General features: G+C 36.3%; 1 protein-coding gene across 7 annotated transcripts in view; it reads left to right on the top strand.

The window, feature by feature from the left end:
* SCLT1 (sodium channel and clathrin linker 1) overlaps positions 1-20,079 on the top strand; it is a 237,950-nt gene that overhangs the window by 112,295 nt on the left and 105,576 nt on the right. For all 7 annotated transcript variants that reach the window (XR_011561108.1, XR_011561109.1, XR_011561107.1 and 4 more), the window contains 3 exons: positions 7,198-7,288; positions 11,458-11,549; positions 19,439-19,616. Coding sequence is in view for 3 of the 7 variants with exons in the window: in XM_070769109.1 (XP_070625210.1) it covers positions 7,198-7,288; positions 11,458-11,549; positions 19,439-19,616 (361 nt within the window). In the remaining 4 variants the exon portion in view is untranslated. The remainder of the gene's footprint in view (positions 1-7,197; positions 7,289-11,457; positions 11,550-19,438; positions 19,617-20,079) is intronic.

The following is a 20,079-nucleotide window of genomic DNA, read 5'->3' on the forward strand; positions in this document are numbered from 1 at the left end:
GGAAAATTCTGAAAGAGATGGGAATACCAGACCACCTGACCTGCCTCTTGAGAAATTTGTATGCAGGTCAGGAAGCAACAGTTAGAACTGGACATGGAACAACAGACTGGTTCCAAATGGGAAAAGGAGTACGTCAAGGCTGTATATTGTCACCCTGCTTATTTAACTTACATGCAGAGTATATCATGAGAAATGCTGGGCTGGAAGAAGCACAAGCTGGAATCAAGATTGCGGGAGAAATATCAATAACCTCAGATACGCAGATGACACCACCCTTACAGCAGAAAGTGAAGAGGAACTAAAAAGCCTCTTGATGAAAGTGAAAGTGGAGAGTGAAAAAGTTGGCTTAAAGCTCAACATTCAGAAAACGAAGATCATGGCATCCGGTCCCATCACTTCATGGGAAATAGATGGGGAAACAGTGTCAGACTTTATTTTTCTGGGCTCCAAAATCACTGCAAATGGTGACTGCAGCCATGAAATTAAAAGACGCTTACTCCTTGGAAGGAAAGTTATGACCAACCTAGATAGCATATTCAAAAGCAGAGACATTACTTTGCCAACAAATTCGTCTAGTCAAGGCTACGGTTTTTCCTGTGGTCATGTATGGATGTGAGAGTTGGACTGTGAAGAAGGCTGAGTGCCGAAGACTTGATGCTTTTGAACTGTGGTGTTGGAGAAGACTCTTGAGAGTCCCTTGGACTGCAAGGAGATCCAACCAGTCCATTCTGAAGGAGATCAGCCCTGGGATTTCTTTGGAAGGAATGATGCTAAAGCTGAAACTCCAGTACTTTGGCCATCTCATGCGAAGAGTTGACTCATTGAAAAAGACTCTGATGCTGGGAGGGATTGGGGATAGGAGGAGAAGGGGACGACAGAGGATGAGATGGCTGGATGGCATCACTGACTGGATGGACGTGAGTCTGAGTGAACTCCGGGAGTTGGTGATGGACAGGGAGGCCTGGTGTGCTGTGATTCATGGGGTCGCAAAGAGTCGGACACGACTGAGCGACTGAACTGAACTGAACTGAAACTAAATGCAAATGTACTACCTCCTCTGAATCATAATACTTCAGTCTTTTGTGATGCTTAAAGTGTGCTTTGTGGCCCTCCTAAAGATTACTGTATCTAACCTATCTTTGTGTGTTTTGTATTACCTTAAAGAACACCTTCTGTGTTCTAGATGTCACAGGTACTTGATAAACATTTTTTGAGTATGCCCATTGCATAAGCCTGGTTAATAATAGAAAGTGAATTAATATGTTATACACTTTGTCAGTGGTACTCAAAGTCGTATAACCCTAAAACTGTATTTGAAATAATTGTTTACAGTTTCTTTGTAATGGTAAACATACTGATTGTGCAGTTATTCAGTAAAATCTAAGGCCATAGCTGTGTATCAGAATTATCTGTAGAGATTCTGAAAAACAGAGATGAGCAAGTACCACTCTGACATTCTGAATGAATAAGACTCAGAGGCTGTATGTAATGTAGTTACAGAGTGCTTGCTTTCGTACGAAGAAAGTATGGAGAACTACTACTGAAAAGTAAGTGTTCGTCACTCAGTCGTGTCTCACTGGTTTGATGGAAAATTACATTTCAACATAGAAATCGGGATTTTGAACTACTTTGAATTATATATAATTTTGAATTATGTAAAAAATTATGTACAAATGAACTGTTTTCAAGACTGAGTAGCCTCTGTTTTAAGGTTTTGATAACTCAGTCCACAGATTATTAATATCTGTTGCTTTCTTTGTAGTCTTCTGTCCTTTGAAAACTTTTAATCATTAGACTGCTACTAAAGATTAAAAGGAGAGAAAAGTTAAACTTTTTCCAGTTTTGCTACTTGTAGTCAGTTTTCTAAAATCAGAAGTGATCTTAGAAATTCAGAACTTTGTCTAAAATTGGGGATTTTCTAATTTTTAAGCATAAGTGATTGGCTTTATTTTACAGATAATTGCAGATGAACTTGCTAAAGTAATGCATTTTTTTCTTTTTCCTCAGAATGTTATCACTTCTCATTGTGTGAAACAAATACTGTACACATTTCTATAATTCTCTTGACATGAGCCTGAAAAAGACAGATAAAAACTCTTCTTAAAATGGATTTAAATCTTAAAGATATTTATAATTAAAACATTTAATTTCTGTCCAAGTTAATGCTATAATTTAAGTGTATACTTATATAAACTACATTGAGGTAAATCATATGTTTTATATTTGGTTATACTTTGCTTAACAGAGCAAAGCTTTGCTTTTTAAAGATCAAACTTCTTTAATGAGTGATGAAAATCATATTAAAGAAAAATCTCAGAAATTTTAAATTGCTTGACAAAGAAGCATACCTAAAAGTAATGTGCTTTTAAAAATATTCCTTTTAGCAAAAATAAAATGTAACTATTTTATTTATTTATCAGTTTTTTTTAAATGAAAACTTGTTTTGACCTTTATAAAAGGATGTACAAGCTTCCCTTGTAGCTCAAACAGTAAAGAATCTGCCTGCAGTGCGGGAGACCTGAGTTCGATTCCAGGGTGGGGAATATCCCCTGGATAACAAGATTGCTACCCACTCCAGTATTCTTGCCTGGAGAATTCCAAAAACAGGATCCTGGCAGGCTACAGTCCATGGGGTCGCAATGAGTCAGACACAACTGAGTAGCACTTTCACTTTTCTTTGTGTATCTAAAACATTTAAATGTAAAATAGTATAACTAGTTATTAAAGCTCCTTCATAAAATAAAATTAGAATTATTTTTGTTGAAACTAAAGATTTCACAAGTTTGAATATTTGAAGTGACTCCTAAGACTCCACAGAGCTTAGGCACATAAGCTTCTATTTAAAGGCTAAGGATATTGTGCGATAATAAGTAAAAGAGCACAGGGGAAGCTTAGGAGGCCCAAGTGACATCCAGGCCCAAATGCTGTATGGTCTTTCTGCACATAAAGGTATGCTTTGTCTCCAGGTTGACCCACCAAGATGTTATACAGTGAATCTTGGCTTCAGGAAAACTCAGAGAAGTTTTAGGTTTCTGTTGTTTTGTGTTTTTTTTTTTCCTTTGCCCCTCTGATCACGTAGTCCAGTCCGGCTGCCTAACCAGTTATACCAGGTGAAAGCCATCAGTGAAGAGATAGTGTTTGAGGGTTACCAGAGGAGATTCAGCTTTAAGCAGCACACCATAAATCCCACTTTTCACTTTTTGGCCCAGAGGCAAAGCCAGACATTCAGGCATCCCTCAAGCTTTTGCAAACCAGCTATAAATTAATGCAGTACCACACCATTCCTGACAACTCAAAATCTAAAAAGAGGCAAGATTACGATGATAGCTTACATTTGTATAAACTGCTAAAACTCCAGTACTTTGGCCACTGGTTGCAAAGAACTGACTCATTGGAAAAGACCCTGATGCTGGGAAAGATTGAAGGCAGGAAAGGAGGGGGATTACAGAGGATGATGGTGGGATGGTATCACGGACTCAATGAATATGAATTTGAGCAAGCTCTGGGAGTTGGTGATGGACAGGGAAGCCTGGCGTGCTGCAGTCCATGGGGTCACAAAGAGTCGGACATGACTAAGCGACTGCACTGTACTGACAGTAAAGTTTATAAAGTACTTTAATAGGCCTTGCCTTATTTGAACTTTATGATATTTCTGTGAGTTATGCAGGAAAATTGTTTTTATCTTTATTTTACAGCCTCAGTTCTGAACCTTAGAGAAGTCGTTGGCTCAGTTCTCACAGTCTTCTGTGCTGATAGAGTCAAGTGTAAAGGATAGATCTTATGACTTTAGTTCTAGAATATTTTTCAGTATTTCATGTCAGAAGTAGATATAAAGAGCTATCTATTTCATTTCTGTCTTGTAGAACAGTGTAGGAATAAATAAGTATATATAACTTACTGTATATTTTCCTCAAAAAGCATAATAGCTGTTTGTATGTTTTAGGGAATATAACTTAAGAGATTCTGTTTCAAATGAAAGGCTCTGTTTCAAATAAGATACATTTTGAAGAATTGCTTACAAAATTATTCTTTTAGGATTTCCACACATGAATAAAAAATTGGACCTTCAAGATCTGAGTAAAATATCAAGACAGACTGGTACCTGTGACCCTCTGCCTCCTTTCCTTTTGTGCCCTCTTTGATTTATTTATGATCCATTTGCTTGTCTGCCACATGCCAGGCAGTGTGCTATCCATGAGGATTTTAAAACTAATAAAATATGACCCTTGCCTCTAATGATCTTACATTCCATATTTTTTCCCATAAACTCACAGTTCCATGAGAGGAGTATCTGTTAACAGTGTGTAAAGTATTATGAATTATAAGAGCTGACATTCTAGAGACTTTTGCCTAGAAGTTAGAGAAGACTTGAAATGAGGAGACTTTTGAGCTAAGTCTTGAAAGTTGTTAAGGAATTTATCAGTAAAAGCAAAAGAAGTCTACTCAAGTCAAATGTGGAAAAATAGACAAGGCTGTGTTAAAAGAAACATGGAGTTAGTAGTCTGTTATACTAGGAACATAAATCACATGAGAGGAACTAACAAGAGATGAGACTCTTTTGAGGCCAGATGGTGACTAACTATAAGCCATGCTGAGGAGTATTGATTATATGCCCAAAGAAGTGAGGAATCCAGAAATCATTATTATACAAGAATTTTTATCATCAGATAACTTTGGGGGGGGGGGGGTGGTGTGGGGCAGGTAGGATTCATTAAAGAGGAGACCAGAAGTCAGGAGATCAGTTTGTAATCTATTGGGATAGTCCTGAGAAATAATGATGAGGCCAGTGATTGGGCCATGGAAGTAGAAATGGAGTACACAGCTGAGATGCCATTTAGAAGTAGAATCAGTAGGCAGATTAGAAATCAGGAAACCATCTAGTACAGAGTCTTGGTTTTGGAAAATTATCTAATCCACCTCACCGTTGTGGGACATGAGACTGCTGAGAAACTCTTGTGGTCAAGTGAACTGAAGTAAGCTACAGCACTGATTGCTCACAGAATTGGGTTCCTGACTCGCAGGTACTCCATATTGCACCTCATTCCCACTGTATCTCTAACACATTTTTTTTTTCTTTAATCATGCTCTGACCTTCCATTTGTTTATTCTTTACAGTGCACTTTAATGTACATTACCTATTTTGACCTGTTCACCAATCTCATGGCATAGGTAGAATAAGCATTATTATCCCTCTTCTGAGGGCAAGAAAGCCAAATCAGAGTGGGTGCTATGCTTGTTCAGAGGTTACTCAGTTTTATCATTACTATATAAAATCTTACTCCTGAAGTTTTTCTTTTTAAAATATATAGACTTTTATAACTGGTAGATTTGTTGATTGATTCATATAGTAGATGCTCTCCTGACATCGTCTCTTAGTTCACATTTTACGTGCATTAGCGTAAGGTGGTCTTGAAGTTGTTTTTGTCTTGTTATTTGGTGAATGTTTGTGTAGAAAAAATTTATTTTATGGCTAATGAAGTCAGATTTTTATAAACTGCTGCTGCTGCCAAGTCACTTCATTAGTGTTAGACTCTGTGCGACCCCATAGACGGCAGCCCACCAGGCTCCCCCGTCCCTGGGATTCTCCAGGCAAGAACACTGGAGTGGGTTGCCATTTCCTTCTCCAATGCATGAAAGTGAAAAGTGACAGTGAAGTCGCTCAGTCGTGTCGGACTCTTAGCGACCCCATGGACTGCAGCCTACCAGACTCCTCCATCCATGAGATTTTCCAGGCAAGAGTACTGGAGTGGGGTGCCATTGCCTTCTCTGTTTTATAAACTGGGTTCATTTAAAACAAAGCTTATTCATAAGTGCTTAATCTTATGAAACATTATTGGTACCATTTTTCGGTAACAGTATATCACAGAGCCAATTCACTGGAAAAGACCTTAATGCTGGAAAAAATTGGGAGCACCAGAAGGGGATGACAGAGGATGAGATGGTTGGACACCATTACTGACTCAATGGACGTGAATTTGAGCAAACTCTGAGAGATAGTGATGGACAAGGAAGCCTGGCATGCTGCAGTCTATGGGGTTGCAAAGAGTTGGACTCGACTTAGCAACTGAATAACAACAACAAATATCTTAGAGGACTCTCTGCCTATTTCATTACTTATTTTTGAATCCATAGGCAGGTTGGCAAACCTGTCAGCATACTGGCTTGACTTCAGTTTGATATAAAAATAGGACTTAATCACAGTTATTGTTAAGTGAGACGATATCCACAGAACATTTAAGGCAGATCCTGGAACCTAATAACTACCTGAAACATTTTAGGTATTATTAGATTTTTATTTCCTGTTGTTTTATGCTAATTAATTATGTAATTATAGATATTGTTAAAGTCAAAAGTAATGAATTAACATTTATTGTGAGTTTTGCATAAAATAATTTCTTTGGATTCAATAGCACTGGAATGCTTTGTATTTATAATACATACATAAAATATAATTAAGAAATAAATATTGGCAGTTCCTACACTAAAATACCTTCCTTCCTAAAAATGTATGTTTTCCCCCATAATCCACATGTTCTGTATTTCCACTTAGTGTTTAATTTTAAAATCTTTTTTTGTTTTGTTTTAGTATTATTATTCTAAAATCTTTTTTTGTGGGGAGTCAAGAAGATATTAAAACTAATTTGATTCTGCTAAAACATTGAGAAACTTGTCCTTTTTGTCCTTTGTAGAGAAAGTAATATTAGACTATCTTGAGACATGTTTCAGTCCATTATGTTAAGAGGTTGTTCTACTTCTAGTGTGTAAGGAATGATCAAGGTGTTGAAACTTGGGTTCATTTTCATAGAAAGGCCAATAAGCAATATTTCTCTTTGTTCTGGAAATTATAGACATAGCTGTAGTCTACATAATGCACTGACATTCTTATAATTTATCAAGATGATAAAGTTCTTCGTGAAATCTGTTGAATTATTTGAGTATAAAACGTAATTTACCCTATTAAAGTATTAATGACTTCCACTTTGAACTAATCCTTTCAGCTCTATTTTTTCTTCACTCTCTTCCACATAGAGAGGTCTTTCAATACTAATAAAAGAATCTTTCAACATTTGTCTCTTAGATTTATTTTTAGATGTATTGTGGTTAGTACTGATTTTACCAAATTTAGGTTTCTTTTCTAATTTAAAAAAATTTTATCATCTATGAAAACAGTATTTGTTAATTTACTTTGTATTTTAGGCAAGCCAAGTTAGATCTGAGAGTTGCAGCAGCAAAAGTGGAAGAGTTAACTAAAGTGACTGAAGACCTTCAAGGACAGATGCAGAAGAAGGTATGTTTCTTTTTCTAAGACAGCTTGGTATGATACCTGTAGCTTTGTTTTCTGTGTATTTTATTGTTGATCTGTTTTGGATTAGGTGTTAAAGAGGATTGCTGGAAAATGAATTAATCATGTTATTGTCCTCTGAATATGAAATTAGGAAACTGTTATAACACTGGAAATAACTTTTTATTCCTATTCACTATACCTTGTTAATAAACATGATATCATAATCATCCCTTAACACATTGTTGCTGAAGTGCATGTTAATGTAAGATCCAGTTTAGGTTAACTGGTTAGATGTAGATGGAAAAGAGGTATTTAATACTACCTTTTGTTTAATACCACGTTTTGTGTTATTTATTGGCATAAAAGACTGGTTCTTTTTATGTGTAATAGAGAAGTTTTATAGAGAGAAGATTTTAATAGAGAAGGTGTCATGGAGAGGTCAGGTGAGAGTTGGACTGTGAAGAAGACTGAGCGCCAAAGAATTGATGCTTTTGAACTGTGGTGTTGAGAAGACTCTTGAGAGTCCCTTGGACTGCAAGGAGATCCAACCAGTCCATTCTGAAGGAGATCAGCCCTGGGATTTCTTTGGAAGGAATGATGCTAAAGCTGAAACTCCAGTACTTTGGCCACCTCATGTGAAGAGTTGACTCATTGGAAAAGACTCTGATGCTGGGAGGGATTGGGGGCAGGAGGAGAAGAGGACGACACAGGATGAGATGGCTGGATGGTATCACTGACTCGATGGACGTGAGTCTGGTTGAGCTGCGGGAGTTGGTGATGGACAGGGAGGCCTGGCATGCTGCGATTCATGGGGTCGCAAAGAGTCAGACACGACTGAGCAACTGAACTGAATAATTAAAACTCTAACTCTGGTCCTTGTTAGCTATGTAACTTCTCTAAGCCTTATTTCCTAATATGTGAAAGTTGGTTATAGATTTCCATTAACAGTGGATTTGTGAAAAGCTTATGCAAACCTTCTCATAGATAATAGTTATAAAAATTGGGTTTTTTGAAACACTGCAGCACTCCCAAAAACAGTCACCAAAAGAGATAAGAATCATGAGTTTTTAACTTTCTGGCCTCAGAGTTCTCCTTAATCCCTGCAGCTATGGCTTCAGCAAGCAAAAGCTTTATAGGCTCCTATAGTAGTGCTCGTGGAGAAGGAAATGGCAACCCACTCCAATATTCTTGCTGGAGAATCCCATGGACAGAGGAGCCTGGCGGGCTACAGTCCATGGGGTCACAAAGAGTTGGAAACGACTGAGAGACTAACACTGTAATAGTGCTCAAGATCAAAGTTTAGGGCTAGAAAAGTAGTTGAAGGTAAAGAAGAAATACTGGCAGCAAGAGAACACCACACACACACACACACACACACACACACACACACACACAATTGAGATTCAAATCCTTAATGTAAACGCTGACCAAATCTGTGGCTGATGGTCAAGTTATGCGTGTGGGAGTTGGGAGAGGGTCCCAGGAAACCCAGTGAAAAAGTAGGCAGAGACCTGAGAGAGGCATCTACTCTTGAAAGATATAGCCATATGAAACTAGATGTTTAGGTTTGCTGCTTTTTATACCTGAGTTCATTCCCAAGATGTGTGCAGCTTAAGCAGCTGAATGCTGAAGCACTCATATTTGAAGTATCAGTGGGCAGAGCCCAAAGCCAGCAGAGCAGCTGGAAATTACCAGGGAATCTGTAAGAGCGATGAATCCACAAAGAGGATGAGCCCTCCCTCTGCTCAAAAATTGATTGATCCTCAAATTATGCAGGCACAGCTAGTTCCCAGGGAGCCCAGCTAGAAAAGCAACAGTGGAAAAAAAAAAATGAAATCACAGATGGCAGCTGCTGCACACTGTAGGGGAACCACCTCAGAGTGTGAATCTAGGTAAGGTAATTGCCTAAACTGAACAATAGTTAATAATCCTTTAAAGAACAAAATAGAATCTAGAGAAACTGTGATGGATTATCTTTATTATCCAGTTTTCAATCAAAACTTACTAGATACTAAAGTATAATTGGTAGGGGGAGAGGGAAGAAGAAGAAGTTGATAGAAACTTATCACTTTTCACTGAGTTTGAAGCAAAGGCTTCAAATAAGCTGTTATAATATGTTCAAATAGTTAAAGAAAATATTTTTAAATTAGAGTAAAATAAGATTTCAGTGGGAAAAATAGATAAAGAGTTTTTAATTGAGAACTACAAAATAATTTTAAAAATAGAAATTCTAGATTTTAAAAGTACAGCAACCCAAATAAAGATTTTATTAGATGAGCTCAAAATTGATGCTTTTGAACTGTGATGCTGGAGAAAACTCTTGAGAATCCCTTGGACAGCAATGAGATGAAACCAGTTAATCCTGAATGTTCATTGGAAGGACTAATGCTGAAGCTGAAGCTCCAATACTTTGGCTATCTGACACGAAGAGCCAACTCATTGGAAAAGACCCTGATTCTGGGAAAGATTGAGTGCAAGAGTAGAAGGGGATGACAGAGGATGAGATGGTTGGATGGCATCATCAACTCAGTGGACATGAGTTTGAGCAAACTCCAGGAGATAGTAAAAGACAGGGAAGCCTGGCAAGCTACAGTCCGTGGGGTCAGAGAGTCAGACACGACTGAGCGACCAAACAGCAACAATAAAAATTAGAACAAGCAGAACTTTAAGATAGATGAGTAGAAATGTTCCTGTTCAAAGAACAGAGTTTAAAAGATGGAAGAAAAATGAACAGGACCTCAGATCTGTGGGACATGAAGTAAGCCAAGAGAAGTGTAATTGGAGTTGCCGAAGTAGGGGGCAGAAAAGCTGTTTAAAGAAATATCTGAAAACTTCCAAAATTTGGTAGAAAATATTAGCAGATTCAAGAATCTCAGTGAACCCTTAGTAAGATAAACACTAAGAAAATCACTTTAAACACATCAGGACAAAACTGACAGCCAGTTAGAAAACTTGAAAGCAGCAACAGAAAAATGAAATGAACAGAGATAGGCGGACCTGTCATCAAGAAACTGTGAAAGCAAAAAACACTGGAGTGGTACACTTGAAGTACTGAAGGAAAAAAGTGCTCGTTAAGAATACTGTGTCCAGTAGAACTGTACTTCAAAGCGGAGGGCAAAACAAAGCCAATAGAAGAACACACCAAAAGATAGGGAAGGATGAACAGGAAATTTTTATAAAGATGGTACAAATAAAGCCTATTAATTTTGATGCCTCACTATTTCAAGAATCTCTGTTTATGATTATAATGGAATGCAGTATAACTTGGTTAAGAGAACATACTCTAAGGGCAGATTATCTGCCTACAAATCACTGTCTTGTTTTGTTAGACTTGTACTATAGAGAAATAGTTGGAATAGTGGTAAAAATCCATATACAATTTCTGATTTGATTATTGTTTTACCTATACAGAATTGATAGGTTCTCTTCCCTGATAGCTCAGCTGGTAAAGAATCAGCCTGCAATGAGGGAGACCTAGGTTCGATTTCTGGGTTGGGAAGATCCTCTGGAGAAGGTAACAGCTACCCACTCCAGGATTCTGGCCTGGAGAATTCCATGGACTACAGTCCATGGGATCACAAAGAGTCCGACATGACTGAGTGACTTTTACTTTCTTTTTCTCTTCCCCTTTTTTAGTATATGCATGCTCTGTTCCCAAAGTAGGATTGCTTCGCTTTTGAACTGTGGTGTTGGAAAAGACTCTTGAAGTCCCTTGGCCAGCAAGGAAATCAAAACCAGTCAATCCTAAAGGCAATCAGTCCTGAATACTCATTGGAAGGACTGAGGCTGAAGCTGAAACTCCAACACTTTGGCCACCTGATGCGAAGAACTGACTCATTGGAAAAGACCCTGAGGCTGGGAAAGACTGAAGGCAGGAGGAGAAGGGGATGACAGAGGATGAGATGGTTGGACGGCATCACTGACTCAGTGGACATGAGTTTGAGCAGGCTCTGGGAGTTAATGATGGACAGGGAAGCCTGACGTGCTGCAGTCCATGTGGTCACAAAGAGTCGGACATAACAGAGGGACCGAACTGACTGACTGAACTTATATATGAAATTCTATCAATATAATTTAAAGTGCTTTAGAGTGCTTTCTTTATTCTGTTTAATGATGTATTGAATTTTTACATACTAAACATAAACATTCAATTTTTTTTTTTTCCCCCCTAGGAGGAGGATATGGTTTCTGCGCAAGGAAGAGAGGAAGCATCAGATAGGCGCTTACAGCAGTTACAATCTAGTATAAAACAATTAGAAGCAAGGTAAATTGTTAAATACATCTAGCTTTGTCTACAAGCTTCAAAAGTTATTCCATATTAGAGTTTGCTTATTATACTCTGTTTTATAAGTGCTAAACAAACTATATAAATCATAGGTTTAAAATCTGGTTTGTTGGATATTGTTTATTTAAAAAGTCATATTCAAAAGATTGAACATATATTTTGAACATATACTCAAAGATCATTTCTCTCTTTGCTTTTTCTCCAAAACAGTATTAGTCAAGTTTGGTTAATCCTAAAATTAAAAATGTTCCTTTTCACCTTAAAACAGGAAAAGAGATAATAAAGTTGGGTAAAAATTGTATAGAAAAATCCTTTCCTTGCTGAGCAGATACATGAGAAAAAATACTTGAGAAATCATTATTGATGTTTTTCCTGAAGTCTTACGAAACAGTAATTTTCAGTTACCTTTGAAGGTCTGGGCTACTTTTTAGGATGTTTCCCCAGGTGATGCAGTGGTAAAGAATCCATCTACAAATGCAGGAGACACAAGAGACATGAATTAGATCCCTGGGTCAGGAAGATCCCTTGGAGAAAGAAATGGCAGCCTAATCCAGAATTCTTGCCTGGAGAATCCAATGGATAGAGGAACCCAGGGGGCTACAGTCCATGACATTGCAAACAGTCGGACACGACTTAGCAACTGAGCACGCACAGTACTTTTTAAATATATTTTGTAGCTTTGTCTTTGTTATCTTAATGCATACTTGTTGCATACTCCCTTAAGAAACATTAAAATTGTCATTTGTGGTCTATTAAAGATACAGTGACTACAGCCTATAAAATCACATTATGGTTTATAGCTAAAAAATCTACTCTGTAGATTGGACTCTGTTATACTCAGAAATAGTCTACTGATCTAAGCGCATCAAAATTGAGATCTCAGTTCTAGTCACAGATCCATGGCTGATTGTGTTTGTTCAGAAAAAATTAGTGTTTTTGGACTTCTGTTTCTTATTCTCCAAAATGTTAATGAAAGTAATTTCTTTGCTCACAGTGGGTTCAGAACTAAATGATTTTAACTGCTAACTTGAGATTCTGATGAAAGAAGTTGTTATTTTTAAATGCCGGAGTTTGGGATTTTTTTTTTCTAAATGTTTCAGTAGTTGGTCAAATATTTGACTGTTTTCTTGAGCTTATTTTTGGTTTACCTTAGAGAAAAAGTCTGTGGTTGTAGATTTCTTTTTATTTGTTATTTTAGGAGCATTCTGTGTTATGCACATAAATGCTAGAGAACTTGAAATAGTGAAGTCTGAATAAATGAATTTCACTTCCTTTGATTCTGATAGTACTTCATAAGGAATCAAATTGTTCATTGGTGCTTTAAGGTGTGTTTTTAGTACTTAAGGCTTTGAGATTTTCAGGGTTTTTTGTTTGGCTTTTAGTATAAAGTTATAACTTAATTGAAAGCTTCTGAAGAAGGGATTCCTGCATATGTAAGAAAATCTAAGGGTATTTTTTAAAGTTCAGTATTCAGCTAATTGCCTTTGAAGAGGAAATTTTTACCTTGACTGTCTTTTGGAGCTATTAAATTAATATTGTTTCCATTATGATAAAAATGTTTTACTTTAAAATTTAAAAACACCTATTATTTTATATAAGACAAAGCAGAATTATTAGTGTAGTTGGTATGTGTCTAATGTTCAGCCATTGTTTTAGATGTAAATCTATCCTATTTAATGGAACTACCAGATTGAAAAGCTGTGTTTTTAATGGGCATCTTTGTTCTATAAAATCAAACACATATTATTTATAAAATTATTATTTGTGATCCTTTCAAATGCCTCAGACATCTGGGAAGCATAAATCATTTCCTACCATCTTCCAAAGGCAGCCACTCCACCCCCCACCCCACTTTTTTTAGGTAACTCATGGGGACTGGAAGTATCTCTGGGGAATGACAGTTCTTTGCGAAAGACTGCTAGTTTGTATCTGCTCTGTTGAATAAGACTGGAGTGAAATGAATAAAATTGCTTTAAACTACCTCTTCCTATTTTTAAATTTGGTGCTTCTTTCGAAGACTATGCCGATAAGACAGAAATGTGAACCACTGTTCGTTGCGGCCCTTTGTTGCCTCCACCCCATTTCAGTAGACGCCCTCCCCTCAGCTTCCTGAGTACACGTGGAAGGTGTACTTAAAAACAGTGTTTAGAAATATCCTTATTTTACCTTTAAAGGTGTTTCATAGTTTGAATAATGAATCCTATGTTGGAAATTCTAGGTTTTAAATAATTTTTTCCTTAAAAATTCCTTTCATTCAAAATTCCAAATTTTCTTATTTGACCTGTTTCCCCTCCCCTGGAGACTTGCAGGGTCATCCACTCCACTGCCACCACGATTAATATTCTAAAACTGCACAGCATGTACATTTAGTAAGAATTGTTTTTCATTCATTTTACTGGGGACATTTCAATATACAAATGATGTTCTTCAATTTGGGGGAATTTTTTTCAGGGATCTTTTTTTGGTTGTTGTTGAATAATTTTATTATTTTTTTATCATTTTTTTCTCAAACATAGTATTAGCTGGATATTGGATCTGATGGATTGATTCCCTAATTTTCATATTTTTTCTGTCCCATAGTCCATTCGTTCATTTATTTTCTCCTTTCTTGGGTGCTTCCCTGGTAGCTCAGCTGGTAAAGAATCCACTTGCAACGTGGGAAATGGGTTTGATCCCTGGGTTGGGAAGATCCCCTGGAGAAGGGAATGGCTACCCACTCCAGTATTCTGGCCAGGAGAATGTCGTGGACTGTATATAGTCCATGGGGTGACAATTGGAGGTTTCTTTAAATTTTCTTCTAGTTAACCATATGTTGAATATTTTATTTAGCTATCATAATTTTTTTAAAGAGCCATTTCTTATCCTTTGAATGTTTCTTTTTCTATAGTATCTTAGTACAGATAAATGTTACATTGTCTCTTTATTAAGTATTTTACAATATTGTTTAAGATTTTATTCTGCCATCTGCATTGTCTCTACTTTCTTGAACGTTCGTTTTTTTCTGTATGTCTGTCTGTCTCCTTCAAAGGCTTGGTGATCCTTTCTATCCATTGGTATTTAAAAGTAAGATACTGGAATGCTTGCTTCACCATCACATATACTAATAACTGGAACATACAGAGAAAATTAGCATGGCCCATACACAAAACCATGAAACATATCTTATTTTTAAAAACCAAACTCATAGATACAAAGAATAGATTGGCGGTTGCCAGAGTCAAGGAGTAGGGAATAGCAGAAATAGGTGAAGGTAATCAAAAGGTATATACTTCCTATTATATAAAAAAAAAAATGAGTCATGGGGATGTAATATACAGCATGGTGACTGTAGTTAATAATACTGTATTGTATATTTGAAAGTTGCTAAGAGAATAGATCTTAAAAGTTCTCATCACAAGAAAAAAATGTCAATTGTATACATGGTGATACATGAGTTTGACTTATTGTGGTTATTTCAAAATATATGCAGATACTGAAGTATTATGTTTTATACCTGAAACTAATATATAATTGTCCCTCAGTGTCCACTGGGTTTTGGGTTCAGGACCCCTGTGGATGCCAAAATCCATAGATGTTCAAATCTCTTATAAAGTAGTTGCAGTGTTTGTATATAACCTACACACATCCTCCTGTATACTCTAAATCATCTCTAGATTACCTACAAATACAATATAAATACTATGTAAATAGTTGACAATGCATAGCAAATTTAAGTTTTACTTTTTGGAGTTTTTTTGGATTTTTAAAAGTATTTTTGATTTGTGATTGGTTAACCTGTGATGTGGAAAGCACAGATATGGTGGGTTGAATCAGTATAATTTAAGCAGAAGTTTCTATTTGGCAGTATAGTATAGTTTTATGAACACTGACTCTGGGCACAAACTTACTGAATTCAGACTCCAGCTTCATCAGTAACTAGATCAATAATGTTGGGCAGGTTGCTTACCCTCTTTATACTTCAGTTTATCTATCTATAAAATAAATATAATGTTTTAACCTGCCCCATTTAGTTTATATAGTATAACCCCATATCTTACATCATAGGCTAATGCTGTAACCTATTTCATAGCGTTGTTGAAGATATTGAGGATTATGTTTTCTTTAACATACATAAAGTACCTAGCACAAAGACTGCTCTTACAAGTGTTTGTGATTATCATTGCTGTTACTATTATTATAAAGAGGGAACTTGACCCAATTTCAGTAAACTGAAAGAAAGGATTCATATAAGATTTGGCTGCAGAGCATGTAGAAGTGCTATGTGAGAATAATAACAATAGTTATACATCTTTTATGTTATAAAATTATGGAAACCTTTAAATTATGAAGCTGAGGATCTGAATGTACTATCCTGTAACTCCACTATAATCAAATTAATATGACTTGGCATCAAATAGACAAATAGATTAGTGAATCATGACAATCTATATGTTATAAAATTATGGAAACCTTTAAATTATGAAGCTGAGGATCTGAATGTACTACCCTGTAACTCCACTATAATCAAATTAATATGACTTGGTATCAAATAGACAAATAGATTAGTGAATCATGACAATCTATAAGTAAGTCGTATTTGCATATTTTTTTAAAATTTAAATTTATTTATTTTAATTAGAGGCTAATTACTTTACAATATTGTATTGGTTTTGCCATACATCAGCATGAATCCGCCACAGGTGTACATGTGTTCCTAATCCTGAACCCCCCTCCCAGCTCCCTCCCCATACAATCTATAAATAAGTCATATTTGCATATTTTAGATATGATAAGGGATTATTTCAGTTCATCAGTTGCTAAAGGTACTCATAAAGCTGGCTCTCAATCTGGAAGAAAGTTAAATTGGACTCCTCTCTCATAGCACATTCAGAAGTAAATTCCAGATTAATTAAAGATTTACAGGTAAAAGTGTTTGGGCATAACTTTTCTTGAGGAAATCTAGGAGCTTACATTAACAATCTCTTGATAAGGGAGATCATCTTTAAAAAAACCTGAAATCTCAGATGTTGAAAAAAATAGTCAAATTTAGTTATATTAAAGTGAGCGTTTTTAGTGTAGTGTAATAAAGATTTCTGAAATAGAGTCAATAGGTAACAACAAAAAACTAGATTTGGGAAAAAGTATTTGCAGCATATAGAGCAAACTGAAGGTTAAATATCTTAATATTCAAAAACTTCTTATAAAGGAATAAGCAGAGTAAATAAGCCATCAGAAAAAAAAAAAGGGCAAAGGATATGAAGAGGGAATTCAAAGAAGACAATTCACTTAACTAACAAACTTAAAAAATACTAACACCATACACAAAAATAAACTCAAAATGGATTAAAGATCTAAACATAAGACCAGAAAACTATAAAACTCCTAGAGGAGAACATAGACAAAACACTCTCTGACATACATCACAGCAGGATCCTCTATGACCCACCTCCCAGAATACTGGAAATAAAAGCAAAAATAAATGGGACCTAATAAAACTTAAAAGCTTCTGCACAACAAAAGAAACTATAAGCAAGGTGAAAAGACAGCCTTCAGAATGGGAGAAAATAATAGCAAATGAAGCAACTGACAAACAACTAATCTCAAAAATATACAAGCAACTTCTACAGCTCAATTCCAGAAAAATAAATGACCCAATCAAAAAATGGGCCAAAGAACTAAATAGACAATTCTCCAAAGAAGACATACAGATGGCTAACAAACACATGAAAAGATGCTCAACATCACTCATTATCAGAGAAATGCAAATCAAAACCACTATGAGGTACCATTTCACGCCAGTCAGAATGGCTATGATCCAAAAGTCTACAAGCAATAAATGCTGGAGAGGGTGTGGAGAAAAGGGAACCCTCTTACACTGTTGGTGGGAACGCAAACTAATACAGCCACTATGGAGAACAGTGTGGAGATTCCTTAAAAAACTGGAAATAGAACTGCCTTATGATCTAGCAATCCCACTGCTGGGCATACACACTGAGGAAACCAGAATTGAAAGAGACACGTGTACCCCAATGTTCATCGCAGCACTGTTTATAATAGCCAAGACATGGAAGCAACCTAGATGTCCATCAGCAGATGAATAGATAAGAAAGCTATGGTATATATACACAATAGAGTATTACTCAGCCATTAAAAAGAATACATTTGAATCAGTTCTAATGAGGTGGATGAAACTGGAGCCTATTATACAGAGGGAAGTAAGCCAGGAGGAAAAACACCAATATAGTATACTAACGCATATATATGGAATTTAGAAAGATGGTAACAATAACCCTGTATACGAGACAGCAAAAGAGACACTGATGTATAAAACAGTCTTTTGGACTCTGTGGGAAAGGGGGAGGGTGGGATGATTTGGGAGAATGGCATTGAAACATGTATAATATCATATACAAAATGAGTCGCCAGTCCAGGTTTGATGCACGATACTGGATGCTTGGGGCTGGTGCACTGGGACGACCCAGAGGGATGGTATGGAGAGGGAGGAGGGAGGAGGAATCAGGATGGGGAACACATGTATACCTGTGGTGGATTCATTTTGATACACAGCAAAACCAATACAATATTGTAAAGTTAAAAAAAAAAATGCTTAAACTCTCCAGGAATTCGGGAGATACAAATTAACAGTGAGGAGAAGTTACATTCATCAGACTAGGAAAGAAAAGAGCTTCTGGTTATATTGGTTGAGGGGATTTTTATAAGGCATTCAGTTCAGTTCAGTTCAGTCGCTCAGTCGTGTCCGACTCTTTGTGACCCCATGAATCGCAGCATGCCAGGCCTCCCTGTCCATCACCAACTCCTGGAGTTCACTCAGACTCACATCCATCGAGTCAGTGATGCCATCCAGCCACTTCATCCTCTGTCATCCCCTTCTCCTCCTGCCCCCAATCCCTTCCAGCATCAGAGTCTTTTCCAATGAGTCAACTCTTCGCATGAGGTGGCCAAAGTACTGGAGTTTCAGCTTTAGCATCATTCCTTCCAAAGAAATCCCAGGGCTGATCTCCTTCAGAATGGACTGATTGGATCTCCTTGCAGTCCAAGGGACTCTCAAGAGTCTTCTCCAACACCACAGTTCAAAAACATTAATTCTTCGGCGCTCAGCCTTCTTCACAGTCCAACTCTCACATCCATACGTGACCACAGGAAAAACCATAGTCTTGACTAGATGGACCTTTGTTGGCAAAGTAATGTCTCTGCTCTTGAATATGCTATCTAGGTTGGTTATAAGGCATTATTGAATATTAAAAAGCAAGTGCAGAAAAGGGTGTATACTACGATCTTAGTTTTTATAACAGGAAAAATTATGTTTAAAAACCTATGGATATATATGTATATACTGTGTATGCATATTTATGTGTATGTTTGTATATAAAAAATCATACATATGATTTTATGAACATGGAAAAAATATTAAAATATATGCATTATTTTAACATGGGTTACCTGGATAGAGCATAAGTAAAGGAGCCAGAGAAAAAGCTAAAAGAAAAATGGACCATATAAACAGAATAACTTTCTTTAAGAATTTGCTTTATAACAGTGTCATGTGACTATTAAGACAGAATGAACTAGTGTGAGTGGAAAAGTGTACAAAGTGTAATGCAATCAGAGAATATCTAGGCTCGTCTAAGCCCCACTGCTCATTATTCATATGACCATAATTAAATGTTTAAGCTCTCTAGGTCTGTTATTCTTTTAAATGGAAATATTTGAAACCTACTTTATAGAACTTTTATGTGAATTAAATGAGAAAATACATGTGAAAGTAACTGGAATAATGCTTATCCTGTAATAGATGCTTTGGAAATCTCCTGTCTCCTTCTTCCTTTTTAAAAATTTTTAACTTTCTCAATGTGACTATTAATTTTTAGATTATCTGTGGCAGTTCAAGAAGCCACCCAAATAAGAGCAGAACGAACACATCTGGAGGAACAGACCAGAGCGTTACAAGCAAAGTGCAGTGAATTAGAAGATGAGAAATACGAAGCTATTGTAAGAGCCAGAAATAGCATGCAACTCCTAGAAGAAGCTAACCTTCAAAAAAATCAGGTAAGAAAATTAGCAAGCAAGTTTATTAAATAATAATAAGTATATAATAAATAAAACAATGAAATGCTGAACATTCCTCCATGTGACCTGATAGTAAGGGAATCAGTAACTACACAATTAACACATGAAAGTGAAATTGCTGCACTCACTATTAGTAGACGTACTACTTTCTTGACGTTAAGATTTAACATCATAAAATACTATAGTGTCAGCCCTCTCCTAAAACTTTCATATCAGACTTTTTTATATCTCCATCCTTTTGTAACTAATCTTCATCCCTGTAGTCTCATACTTAAAAAAGATCTTCTGAAGCAATTTACTGCAGTATGTATACTCTGTATTTTGTTCACTTGAATAAGATGAATCTTATTAATGTTTATTTCCCCTTCGTTACCTACGTAATTATTCTAATAGAGCAAGAAGCTTAATTGACAGGAAGTAAATTTAGTTACGAAGATTTAAC

The sequence above is a fragment of the Bos indicus genome, chromosome 17 (assembly GCF_029378745.1).
Source record: "Bos indicus isolate NIAB-ARS_2022 breed Sahiwal x Tharparkar chromosome 17, NIAB-ARS_B.indTharparkar_mat_pri_1.0, whole genome shotgun sequence".
Classification (NCBI taxonomy): Eukaryota; Metazoa; Chordata; class Mammalia; order Artiodactyla; family Bovidae; genus Bos; species Bos indicus.